Here is a 13,747-nt window from a genome sequence, read left to right on the forward strand (position 1 = left end):
GAAGTTATGATCGACCACAAACACATCATTGTTTCGATCTAATCCAACCCCTCTTGGAATCGAATTTCTTGGAAGCGACTAAGCTCTGAAATTCCTAATTTCTTGGAAGCGACTACGCTCAGAAATTTTATATGTTTTCGTGGTAGCCTTTTATGCTCCGAAACTAACCCTTTTTTCTTGTTCTCTTTCAGGATGAGTAACCTAAACAAATTGGACTTTGCTCCATTGGGAACAACTGGCTCTGGATATGACAGGTGGGTTCGTGATGTCCGCCAGCATCTCAAGGCTGATGGAATCCTGGATATGATTCTCGAGCCTAGCCAGGACGTGTTAACTGTTGAGCAAGCTCAAGCTTTGGAAGCAAATAGAGCAGCCTTAGAGGCAAATAAGGCGAAAGCCATCATCCTAATGACTCGTCATATGGATGATTCGCTCCGGTAAGAGTGTATGAATGAAGAAGACCCCAGAAGGCTGTGGGTCTCACTCGAAGAAAGATTTGGCAACGTCCATGACTCCCTGCTTCCTGACCTAGAAGTGAGATGGCATAGCCTCCGCTTCTGTGATTTCAAGTCAGTTCTTGACTACAACTCGGAAGCACTTCGCATTAAATCCTTAATGGAATTCTGTGGTAAAGAGATCACAAATGCGATGTTGATTGAGAAGACTCTCTCTACCTTCCCCGTCTCTGCATTGATGGTTGCTAAGAACTATCGAATTGATGTTACTACAGGACGGATCACAAGGTTTCATGAGCTCATTGGAGCTATGAATGTCGCTGAAAAGCGTGACAACATCCTTATGAAGAACTATAATTCGAGATCCGTGGAAATAGAGCATATTCCGGAATCTAATTATAGTCGCGCCCCTAAGAGAAGGCGCCAAGAGCAAAACCCTAACATTAGGGATACTTCTGGACTTTCTGGTCCATATAATCGCTCTACTTGGGAAGGTAATCGCCAAAATAGGCGAACACGGAACCGAAGAGGTCAACGTGGAAAGAGAGAGGGAGGCAACGCCTCTGGCCATATGTTGGTGGCGCCACCAACACTAAGAGTCATCTAAATGACGCTTTCAAAACGCCTCAATCAATGGAGTTTGAGCAAAAAGATGTATGTTCTTGATGTGGAGTGTCTGATCATTGGGCACACATTTGTAGAGCTCGTGAAGAACTTGCCACCGCCTACAAAGCATATTGTGAGGCAAGAGAAGCTCACTATGTGGAACAAGAAGATCAAGAAGATGATCTAGCGTGAAGGGTTGAAGACTACAAATCTGGCTGGGATCAATAGATAGCCAATTCTGTTTAAGTCTTTATTTTCCAAGAGATGTAATAGGCAATTGCCATATACTTTGTAGTAAATGCCATTGGTTTAGTTTTTCTTCACATAGGCTCATCCAGAATGAGTGTGATGTCTAGAAAGGTTTTGAGATAAGTGGTACTTAAGCGAGCTTTTCTCCACCGACATCTCTCTACTCACCTGGTCATATTTATTTTGGAGTTACCGAAAGAAGTCAAACGACTACCTTTGTTTTGCATTCGCTAGTATTTGGGTTAGATTCTCCTAATGGTTAAGAGACAATGATGTACTCCGTTGACTTATGAATAAAATTTCGAGTTCTTTTCATTATGACTCAATTTTGATTCTGAGCATATTACTTTGTGACTACGATGGCTGGGCCATCAGTATTAATTCAAGGACATGGAATAGCCCAAGTTCCCCTTGCCAAAAGGCACCTTGATTACTGTCGCAAAAACTCTCTACGCTCCTAGGGCAAATCGCACCTATGAGTAGCCAATGAATTTCATCCCAAAACGCATGTAGAGAACGGAAATGAGTTTCTTTCCAATACCTCTAATGATTGCGAACAAATGCGCATCTTAGAGAAGTTTATGTGTCTCTCTAGTGGACTCTATGTCACTATTCGAGCTATTAATCCAATAAAAGTTATGAGAGAAGATCTCTTGGATTTAGACACATATTGGCTTTGTCACGACAGGATAGATCATCCTAGTCATGATATGATGCTCCGTATACTAAAGACTTCACACGGACATCCATTCTTCAGAGTGAAAAAAAGCAAGAATCGAAAATTGATTCCAGGACTAAGTAAGACAGCAGTCACCGCAGCATTTGGCGCTGCAGCTGTCTTGGGACGCCATAGGGCCGCCCAAGTCCCTCGTGATGACGCCATTTATGGCGCCAACCATGAGCATGACGCCATGGTTGTTCCTCCCAATGGCCATGACGCCATACATGCTAATTCCCATGGCTCCAACGCCATGTTGGGAGATGTAGTCACACATTTTGCTTCTAATAGCGCTACAGACGCTTAGCCCCAACCAAAAACCTCATTGGTTGATTCTAAGGCCTCTCGCTCGTTTTACAAAGCCTGTTCCTTAGGGAAGTTAGGACTGAGACCGTCCTATGCAAAGGATATGAAAATACTCATTTTGTCCTTACATAGAATCCATGGGGATTCTATGGACTGATTCAACCAACTTGCAGACGTTTAAATATCTCATGATGTTGGTTGACACGCAAACACGCTGGTCACGTGTTGTGCTATTGTCCACTTGTAATGCTGCTTATGCTACACTCCTAGCACATATCGTATGACAACGGGCTCATGACTCCCCGAATCATCCTATTCAGTCAATTGGGTTTAACTATGCTAGTGAGTTTACATCGAAGACTCTCGATGGTTATTGCATTGGGACTGATGTTTGACATCATATTCCCATGCACACATCCAAATGGTCTGGCGGAAACGACTACGATTGTAGTCCGGACATTGGTAATGCGCACCAATCTCCTTATATCCGCTTGGGGTGATGCAATATCGCATGCAGCTATGCTAATTCATCTACGACCCACTGCCACTCAATCTACCTCTGCGTTACAGTTAGTGACTGGGTACAAGAATCGTACTTACGCATATTTGAGTGTGGCATTTATGTGCCAATTGCGCCGCCACAACTCTCTATGATGGGTCCGTATAGACGAATGGGCAACTACGTTGGATTTGAGACTCCAACAATTGTCCGCCACTTAATGCCCTTGCAAGGCGATCTCCATACCATTAGATTTGCGGGTTGTCATTTTGATGAGACAGTCTTCCCGTCGTTAGGGGGAGCTAAGAACATAGATGTTCAGCAGGAACGACAGGAATTGTCGTGGTCTGTCCCCACTATGTCTCACCTCGATCCCTACTAAAGTGACGAGATCACACATCTGCTGCAAATATGCCTGCAATGATGTACGTCCCAACGAGAGGACGTAGCGCCACCCTATACGGAGGTAGGCATGGCGCCAACGCCAAAGAGAGTGGCACTCTGGCGTTACAGGCCATGGCCCCAACTAGGATGCATGGGAGGCCCGTGGGTTCGAAGGATACTTTGGCACACTCCAATCCTTTGATCATCGACACTTAAAATCCGTCTCATGAGTATCTTCCGGGTTATAGTTATCGTTGGGGGACGCCTCAACGTTAGAACCTATTCCTGAGAATATAGAGCTCTATGAAACTTACACAAGTGTACATGAGACTTGGGATAGAAACTCCATCATAATTGATGATGTAGTTGCGCATTTCGTTGTGCATGAGTTTGTTGAGTCAGATGATATCGAACCACGCTTCGTTGATGAATGAATGCCAACGTAGAGAGATTTGGCCTAAATGGAAAGATGCGACCCAGGTTAAGTTGGATTCTCTAACGAAGAGGAAGGTTTTTGAGCCAGTGATGCCAACACCTCCTAACATAAAACCTATTGACTAATGTGTCTTCGTTAGAATGCGTGATGAGAAAAAGAGATGGTAATCTCGCCTTATGGCGCAAGGCTTCTCACAAAACGCCCTGGAATCGACTGCGATGAGACATATTCTCTCGTAATGGATGTCATTGCACTCCACTACCTTGTCAGTTTGGTAGTTTCCAAATAACTGAACATGTAGCTTACAAATGTGGTCACTACGTATCTCTATGGGGATCTAGATACGAAATACATGAAGGTTCATTGTGAACTTCATTTACCCAAGTCAAGTGGCTCTAGACCACGGAGCGCGTTTACAATAAGATTGAAACGCTCACTAAAGTGACTACTTGATTGGGAAGGGATATGCCCACGCGTTTCTACAACAAGTTTCGGATTCTATTGCGGTTCATGTTGGACATGATCTTCATTGGAAGCCCTTAAAGAGTTAAGGGAAACCGCTGAACACTTGAAATTCGAGTTTGAGATGAAGGATTTTTGGGAGAACACGATTATGTCTCGGTTTGGAACTTGAGCATCGTGTTGAGAGATGCTTAGGCGTTTTGACAAGGTCAAACCTTCAAGCACCCCCATGATCGTCCGTAGTCTTGATCCTGAAAAGGATCCTCTTCGTCCGAAGAATGATGGCGAAAATGTGCTAGAGGCGGAAATTCCCTACATAAGTACAATAGGCGCGTTAGCTCAATGCACAACACCGGACATCTCATTTGCAGTGAACTTGTTAGCTAAGGTATAGCTTTGCGCCAACGCGATGCCATTGGATTGGTGTAATAGATATCTTTCGATACTTGAGATGTATGATTGATATGGGCTTGTTTTATCCCTACAGAGAGACGATGGATTCGGACCCATCACACACCAAGAACGCCGCCAACACTGGCTTGCGTCCACTATCCCCATCCCAAAACGACATGTGTTTTGGAAGGTTTTGCTGATGTTGGGTATCTCTCTGACCCACACAAAGGTCATTCCCAAAATGGTTAAGTGTTCACCATGGGTAAAGACCGTGATATCTTGGAGGTCTACAGAATAGACCCTAGTCGCTATATCTTCACGAAGTGGTTCGTGAATGTTTATGGATTGGATCCATAACTACGCATGTTCGAACAATTGTGGTTTGAAGTCTACCACAGATGAGCCTACGAGCATTTAGGATAATGCTGCTTGTTTTGAACAAATGAAGCAAGGCTACATCAAAAGCGACAACACCAAGGATAATCAGCAACAAGAGACTCTCCTCAAGATCAAAGTGAATTAGGTTTGATATGAGGACAGTGTGGCAGACTTGCTCACTAAGTCATTGCCTAAATTCCACTTTCGAGAAACATGTTGGTAGCATCGTTTGCGGAAGTTATCCGAACTCCCATGACCGTAGTCATCAGGGGGAGATGCAGACATCAGGGGGAGATGTCTACATGTATGTTCTCGAAACGTGAAGGGTGTGTTGTGCTCTTTTTCCCCTTCGACCGAGGTTATTTTTGTCCCACTGGGTTTTTGTTACTCGGCAAGGTTTTTAGCGAGGCAACTAGAGAAGCACCGCGTTTGGGCGACACAAGGGGGAGTGTTCAAGGAAAACCCTATTTTGTGTCTGGCCCAAACTTTAGGTTACTTAACCTAGTGGTAATAGGGTTACATTAGAAGGATCTAGATTCCTATTCAATGTAAGATTAATTTCCTTGTATGATTGAGATTCTATGCATTGTAATCCTCTATATAAAGAGGCCCCTATTATCAATGAGAACACACAGCGATTTCCTCTCAATTTTAGTTTCTCTACAACATGTACTTAGTTATGCTTGTTATTTTTTTTATTTTTTTATTTTTTAAAGAATAGAAGAAATTCATTAATCTAAGAAATTACAACGACATGGATGACTCTGTAAAATTCCAACTACTCTGTTTAGAGAAGAGGACCTACTCATACCCCAAATGTAGAACCAGTAGTTACAGATACAATGAACCGATAGGGGCTCAACTCTAACCACATGAATTACCCTCTCTTCCGGGCTACAGACAATCAACCTTTTACAGGAGTCTTGATACATCTTTATCGCCAACCTCAAGAAGGAACTATCCCCTTCCGACACCATATACAAAAACCACCAATATACGTGTAGGGGCGTCTCCCCATTACATTGACAACAAGAAACCATCGAAATTAAATCACTTAGTCCCTGGAAATGACACCATAAAAATGGCACAACCATGAAACCAAGACAACCAAACCCTTGCTCAACTGGGGAAGGACTTATTAGACCTAACCAAAAATCAAAAGAAACCTAACAAAAAGACAAAATAGGCTGTAGCTATCAGGGGTTAATAACAGTTCTTGTTTTTCTCTCTCTGACTTGTTGGTTATGTGTTGGACTGACTTGTTTTTCTCAAAAGCATGTGCCCGATGGTTTGGAGTTTTTTCCTAATTAGTTTGCATGCTGATATAAATCATGGTTTGCGTGTTAATGTGCAAATTTAGTTTATTTTTCTTGAAGCTTGTTTTTACTCAAACAAAATTTGGTTTCGGTAAAATAAAATTTAACAAATTTTCTCTTATTTGAACTCTTCCTTCCTTTTTGAATTTTAGGCTTCCTACTCATTTGACCCTTTTCTTTACTTTCTCTTGTTTTTTGTATGCACAGTGAGACTGTAAAATTTGGCCACGTTACTTTCTTCTGGAATGGGAATCGCTCTGGATGCTTTAACCCTGAAATGGAGGAATATGTGGAAATTCCAAGTGATAGTGGAATCTCATTCAACGTCCAGCCAAAGATGAAGGCATTGGAGATTGCTGAAAAGGCAAGGGATGCTATTCTGAGCAAGAAGTTTGAACAGGTAATAAAAAATAGCCATCTGATATGCAAGTATTTTTGGCAGATTTTATTTATCCAGAGTGCTATATAATTACATTCTTTTATATTTAGGTACGTGTTAACCTACCCAATGGGGACATGGTGCGGCATACTAGTGACATTGAGGCCACAATTGTTGCCTGCAAGGCTGTTGATCAAGCTGTCAAGGTATGATTGCTATAGTTTTCTGTAATTGTCTTTAAAGTTAGTTTTGAAGAAATGGTGACAAATTTTTGATATGGATATATATCTGATGGTTTTGTATTTAATCAAGTTGAAAAATGAAAAGAAACCTACTGATTATTGTATTCAGTCATCAAAATTACTGTCCACTTTCGCAGGTTTTAATTTATGGTTTTGTTTTTCTTTGTTAAGGTTCCCATTGCTATTGGAGGCCACGGACTGGCACCTGGTTTTCGGTTCCGCAAGGATCTTCCGAGTGGTGGTCTTGCCAATGTTGCTGCAACTATGATCAATCTGCATGGATTTGAGGCCCCTTCCCAAGAGAACATAGGGAAAAGAATTCTCACTCTATTATTTCCTAAATTTTGATGTTAGGTTACAGATGCCCATTCAAAGAGGCATTGACTTCCCTTATTTTTGTTAAATAAGTTTGAAAAACTATGTTTGCTCACAGCTGCTGTGAGAGTACTGGGATTTGGAGATGACACAACAGTTGAGATGAAAATGGATTTTTGCTATTTTCTGCTTTCCAAATAGCATTTCTTGCCCTAAACATGAATATCCAAGTTTGTTACAAACTAATGTCTTTTTAGATTGAAGCTGTGTAAATATTGCTTTGCTTTTTAGTTTTTTCTTTTCTTGAGACATCATCTTTCCCTTGAATTTGATGGTCTATTTCTTATTTATCCATGATACAAAACAACACCAAAAAAATTTCAAAATTCCCTTGAATTTGAAATCATTTTTCACTGAAATTAAAAAATTTCTTATTCTTAAAATTGTCTAATATTAATCATATGGTCACCATGATTTATAAAAATTGAAAGTTAACAAAAATTAATAAGGACATAATAAAGATTAAAAATAATAACGTTGTATTATCAAACAATCAAGGCAAAATAATCTCTTATGTCCAATTTGGTCATTCCACAAACAAAAAGCACAAGCCAGTTTGAGTTTACCAAACACTTTGCCACTGCTTTTGCCACTGACAGCTCTTATAAAAAGCCAGTTTACCAAACACTCAGCTACTTTGCTTTTCAGCCACTTATTCTCAGAAATAAGCAAAAGCCAGCTTTTTTGAAAAGCCCAGCCATACCAAACATAGCCTATGCAAGCTCCAGCAACTCGGATTCAGCCGCAATAGAGTCAGGGTGCACAGCTCCAGTAAGCTCGACTCTAATAACCATACACCTTAGCCAAAGACCAAACCTCCGCTGCCAACCCCGTAGAAAGATTTGAACTCAATCACATAGCTTGTTAGCGTTAGTAACCGCGTTGTTGTGTAATTGTCTTAGGAAAATGATTGTTGGTCTCAAATGAGGCCTAAGATTTGTGACCTTAACTCTAGATGTCATGTCATGTTACCTACACACATCACCTATTTGACAAATCATGCCATGTAATTCTTAAGGAAAAAAAAATCTAATGGTTCTAGATTATTCTTCTAAAAAAAAAAAATTCTTTTTTTCCTCTTTTTTTTTATTTTCAATATATTCATGCTTAGATTTAAACAAAAATTGTTTTCTTCAATCAAGAAGAGAAAAAATCTCATGTAATTTGATCAGTAGACTTACACATACATTCGATCAACAGATTGAATAACACATGTACATGAATTCGAAGTTTGTTGGGTTCTTGCATATTATGAAAATATAATGTGAAAAATATATTTGAATATGGATACACACACACACACACACATATATGAATTTGAAGTTTGTTGGGTTCTAGCAAATTATGAAAATCTTTCTATCGTGGAAGGAAGACAAAAACCTAGCCGTCTTTGCTAGGGTTGAGAAACATAGTATTTCTTCTAGAGTTTTGTGCAACTTCATCTATACTCTGTGATGGCGAAAGACATGGCTTCTCGTTTGGCGATCGCTCTGGCTCTAATGAAGGTCGTGGTGGTGGATTTTGAGGCAGTAGATTCAGCGACGGTGGCGGACAACTACCATTATTTGGAAGGCTGCCTGATTCAGCGTAAGGAGGGAGATAAGAAGGGCCTTCCTGGAACTTTCTCGGCCATATGGGGACTAGGGGATAGGTTGGCCATATTTCCTTTCGTTTTCGTCGTATAGGAAAAGTGTAGTAAAATTTTGCATGGTGGCCCTTGGTTCTTCAATGGCCATATGTTGATTCTTGGCGAGTATGGCAGATTGTCGGAGATCGATGGAGTGCCGCTGCACGGGTTGGAGACATGGGTGACGGTGCGCCGCTTGCCTCCGCATTGCGCACAGAGGAGTCCCTCATTCTAATTGGCTTCTCCATGGGCCGTTTTCTTTGTGTTGATCTGACTGCTCTGCATCGGTCCTCGCTGGAACAATGAGTCCGTGTTCTCCTTGATTGTGGACATCGAGGACATTCCGCTTCACTACTGGTATCGCTGCTGATATTGACTTGGGCTATGAGCGGATCAAGGGCCACTGCAAGGGTTGTCGATGGCTTTTCCACGACGTTGAAGGTTGTGAAATATTTCTGATGGCACAGGCAGATAAAGCCAAGAGCTTAGAGGCGACTAGGGTTTCGGTGCCTATTGTTCCAAGACCAGTCATCTCCAAGAAAGTTGCTATAGTCCTTCATGTGAGAAACCCTAATTTACAGCATATGGGAAAGGGACAAGGAGTGGCTGCTAATTTGGAACTGAATGGTAACAAAGGCAAGGGCGCACTGGTGCCTGTGGTGCACAAGCAGGCGAAGCAATTGCAGTAGCGTGGTACGCCTTCGATCCAGACTGAACCTGACTGCTCTTATGATATCAAGGCCAATCTGGTTCATACCCTGAAGACTGGTATGCCTCCTGGTAAGGCTCCTGAAGCTTCTCCTGCTCTTACTTCTCTTGTTAAGATGGTTAGATTCTCGCTATCTGGTTTATAGGCTATTCCCAGTTGGGAACATACGGTTGAGGGATCTAGAACAGGGGTTCAGTGCATGGAGAGCCCAAGCATTCTGGGAGTATGTTACACTCTACCCTCTGAGCTATTTTAGGCCGGAAAAAAGGCTAGGGTGGAAACTATGCAGGTAGACAAGCCTCTGGATATGGATGATGGTTTTGATCTGCCTAATGAAAATGGTGTGATCTACATCTCAACAACAAAAAAGAGAGGACGCCCAAAAGGTAGCAAAAACAAATACAATACAAAGGGTCCTAAACCTTGCAAGACAAGGTTTCCCAAGGCGACTAGGAGGGAGAAGCTTAAGCGTTGGTTCTGGTGGATACCAACGAGCATGCAACATGGTCTAAGGCTGTGGGTGAGAATGAAGAGGCTTTTGCCAAAGCTATGGAAGAGGTGAATGAAGGAAGTGAAATTATGTTGATAGCTAATGCACCTTCCTCATCTTTTGCTTAAAATATGATGCTAAGGGCATTCAGTTCATCTGTGTAAGCGCATATACTCAAGAGCAATTTCTAGGAAGTATCAGTCTTGCGTGCATAGCTAAGACACAGTCAACCATAAATTTGAAGCTGATCCCGAACCCAGTTTATGTATATGTTCGGATGTTATCCTGTAGCTACTAAATCTGTAACCCATACCTTGAAGAAGAAGAAGAAGAAGAAGAAGAAGAAGCAATAATGTCCAGAAAGTATGTTATTTTTGGTGGTGGACATGCAGAGGGTATAGTGCAAGAATACTCGGAGGGCCTGCACTCTGGAGGTTTGTTCTTCTTCTGTATGATGATTCTGATAACCCTCTCGGTCATACCATTTGCAATATTTGCTTATGGTACTTCATCTCGCAACAAGAAAAGACATGAAGCAGATGGAGGCGGCGGGGATGGTCCAGATGGTGACGGTGGGGATGGTGGCTGTGGAGATGGTCAAGATGGAGGCGGCGACCATCACATAGGTGGTGGACATGATGTAGGTGGTGCACATCATGGCGGCGGCGGGCATCACCATGTCGGCGCACATCATGGCGGCGGCGGACATCACCATGTAGGCGGTGGACATCACGGGGGCGGTGTACATCATCATGTAGGCGGTGGACATCACGGGGGCGGTGGACATCACCACATGTAAGCGGTGGATATCACCATATATGATCACGATGTAGGTAGTGCACATCACATCGGTGGTAGACATCATGGCGGTGGTGGACACAGTGGCTGATATCATTTCGGTGGTGGACATCATTTTTATTTTTTTTGATAGTTGACCTTGTCATCTTAGTTGTTAATGCATACTTAATTACTACTGCTCAGTTTGAATTGTGTTACAATCCTTCCAAATGTATTGCAAGTGTGTGTGTTCTCTTTATCCGCACGGTGATCCTAATATCCGTCTCAGTCGTGCCAATTCAAATGTTATTTGCTTGTGATTCGTCTAGCAAGAACAAAAGAGGTGGTGGTCATTATTATGGTGGGAAATGCATGTGCTATGTTAGTAACAAGTTCCTATAATTAATTCATCAATACACAGTCGTTTTCCCTAGAAATAAATATGACAATCTAAATGCATATGACACAGTGGCGGATCCAGGATATGAAAATAGGGTGGACTAATTTTAAGTACAAATTTTTTTTGCAAACTTGTCACCAGATTATAGCCAAAAATAAGGAATTAATAGTTATCCAATTTGATATTAAAACTTAGGATTAAATTCAGTTTACCCCCCTGAGGTTTGGGGGTAATTTCATGTTAGTCCATGTCCTCTCAATTTAATCAGTTTACCCCTCGAGCTTTTCAATTTTCCTCAACCGTGTCTATTCCGTCCAATTTGGACGTTAAGTTTGACAAAAAAACCCACTTTAAGGGCTAAAATTGTCATTTCAAGGAAAAAAAACACCATGACAAAAAAAAAACCATGATAAAAAAAAATTCTTTTTTTTTTTAATCCTCTCTCATTGAAGAAGAAGAAGAAGAATTTTTTTTTTAATTGTCATTTCAAGGAAAAAAAACACCATGACAAAAAAAAAATTCTTCTTCTTTTTTTTTTGTCATGTTTTTTTTTTTTTAAATTCTCTCTCATTGAAGAAGAAGAATTTTTTTTTTAATTCTCTTCTTCTTCTTCTTCAATGAGAGAGAATTAAAAAAAAAAAAAAAGAAGAATTTTTTCTTTGTCATGGTGTCTTTTTTCCTTGAAATGACAATTTTTTTTAAAAAAATTCTTCTTCTTCAACGAGAGAGAAATAAAAAAACCATGACAAAAAAAAAAATCTTCAATGAGAGAGAATTAAAAAAAAAAAAAAAGAAGAATTTTTTTTTGTCATGGTGTCTTTTTTCCTTGAAATGACAATTTAAAAAAAAAAATCTTCTTCTTCTTCTTCTTCAATGAGAGAGAAATAAAAAAAAGAAGAATTTTTTTTTGTCATGGTGTTTTTTTCCTTGAAATGACAATTTTAGCCCTTAAAGTGGCTTTTTTTTTTCAGACTTAACGTCCAAATTGGACGGAATGGACACAGTTGAGGAAAATTGAAAAGCTCGAGGGGTAAACTGATTAAATTGAGAGGACAGGGACTAACATGAAATTACCCCCAAACCTCAGGGGGGTAAACTGAATTTAATCCAACTAACCAAGCACAACGTCTTTGACTGCTACCTAGTCAATAAGTCAAAGCTCATCCTCAGATGATTATCAATTACATGGTAATTACACAGATCACGCTCTTTCAAACTTAATTTGTCTTTCATATAAAGAGTAGCGCTGCACTAGCCTAACTCTCAAACAAAGACCAATATCAACACCGATATAGACGAGCAATACAAGCAATGAAGCAACAAGCAAACAAAGACCGATACACCATACACCGATACAGACGAAGAAAACTCAGTCAATTTCAAACAAAGACCGATACAGACCGCTCGTCTTGCGGAGTTCCGGCTTCCGCTGTCCTGAAGAGTAAGATTTAAGGCTGTTTAATCGAAAACCCACAGTCAATTTCACGCAAAACCCATCAATTTCAAGAAGAAATTCAAAGTACCTGTTCGAAGAGTTTATCCGTGCACTACGACTTGGAGAATTGGAGAGTTGGTGACGCAGTCGGAACAGTAACCTAGGTTTACAAGCAATAAATCTAAACAAAGAGTTCTAGAGTCCACCAGAGATAAAAGAGAAAATTCTCTATTTGATTGATAAAAGATGAAAAGATAGGTTCTGCAACCGCTTAAGGCTGCTTATATATGAGAAAAGAAACCCTAGGGCGACTAACAATGAAACCCTAAAGCCCACGAGTAAAAATAAAACATAACCCAAAACAAACTAGGAAACCGAAAATTTTGAAAAACAGTAAATTGCAGTTTTGAGGCCCTAAACGACCCCGAAAGCCCACACGTCATGGTATAGCGACGGGTTTTGTTCCTGGCGCGATTCCCTTTCCGGAAAGCTATGGCACCCTCTAATCGGACACCAAATGCGAAAGTTGCAATAGTAACTTGGGTTTTGGTTTTCCTCCTTTTGCGCGATCTAACTGTTCTTCGATTCCTCTCGCCAACCGTTCTACATCAGTTGGAGTCAGGATCTGATACTCATATTCAGTTGAAAACTAGGTGAGGATCAGGTATCATTACTTTCATAGTTATGGTTCATGCCTTGAGGAAATTTCAGATGAGAGTATGAGACTCTATGGTTTCAGATGAGGGCATTTTTTATTTTCTTTTTTGCTGGCTACTTGGGCTTAGTTGTAAGATATATCTATACTTAAGGGTTTTTTGGCCCAAATTTGGGTTGGGCGATAGCCCATACAGTCTACTACACAGTTACGCCACTGATATGACACAAAATGGAAATCCGTTTTGGAACTCATGCAAAAAATCTTTAACCGAATCGAAAGATACAGTAATATTTCCAAGTACAGAACATTAGCAAATTTGCTCTGTAAGCATGACTTATCTTATATCTTGTAAAAAGCTATTTAATTTTAAGTTAAATAGCAAAAGTATTTGGTAAAATTTAATAAAACAGTTTATTTCAATAGATATACCATTAAACTACTACTTATAAAAGT

The 13,747-nt window shown here is 40.6% G+C and overlaps 2 protein-coding genes across 2 annotated transcripts; both read left to right on the forward strand.

The window, feature by feature from the left end:
• The first annotated feature begins 6,376 nt into the window (after positions 1-6,376).
• LOC133737336 (2,3-bisphosphoglycerate-independent phosphoglycerate mutase-like) lies at positions 6,377-7,320 on the forward strand. Its single transcript, XM_062164917.1, has 2 exons — positions 6,377-6,602; positions 6,692-7,320. The coding sequence occupies exons 1-2, from the start codon at positions 6,402-6,404 to the stop codon at positions 6,791-6,793; spliced, it is 303 nt and encodes a 100-aa protein (XP_062020901.1). The 5' UTR covers positions 6,377-6,401; the 3' UTR covers positions 6,794-7,320.
• Positions 7,321-10,376: 3,056 nt separating this feature from the next.
• On the forward strand, positions 10,377-10,823 carry LOC133727865 (cold and drought-regulated protein CORA-like). The gene has a single exon (XM_062155277.1). The coding sequence runs from the start codon at positions 10,377-10,379 to the stop codon at positions 10,821-10,823; it is 447 nt and encodes a 148-aa protein (XP_062011261.1).
• Positions 10,824-13,747: the final 2,924 nt, after the last annotated feature.

The sequence above is a fragment of the Rosa rugosa genome, chromosome 1, assembly GCF_958449725.1.
Source record: "Rosa rugosa chromosome 1, drRosRugo1.1, whole genome shotgun sequence".
Classification (NCBI taxonomy): domain Eukaryota; kingdom Viridiplantae; phylum Streptophyta; class Magnoliopsida; order Rosales; family Rosaceae; genus Rosa; species Rosa rugosa.

Bases quoted from the DNA above. Each gene is read 5' to 3' on its own strand.
- LOC133737336 (XM_062164917.1), top strand. From the start codon at position 6,402: ATGCACAGTGAGACTGTAAAATTTGGCCACGTTACTTTCTTCTGGAAT. The intron at 6,603-6,691 runs GTAATAAAAAAT...TTTTATATTTAG, and splicing joins TGAGCAAGAAGTTTGAACAG to GTACGTGTTAACCTACCCAA.
- LOC133727865 (XM_062155277.1), top strand. From the start codon at position 10,377: ATGTCCAGAAAGTATGTTATTTTTGGTGGTGGACATGCAGAGGGTATA.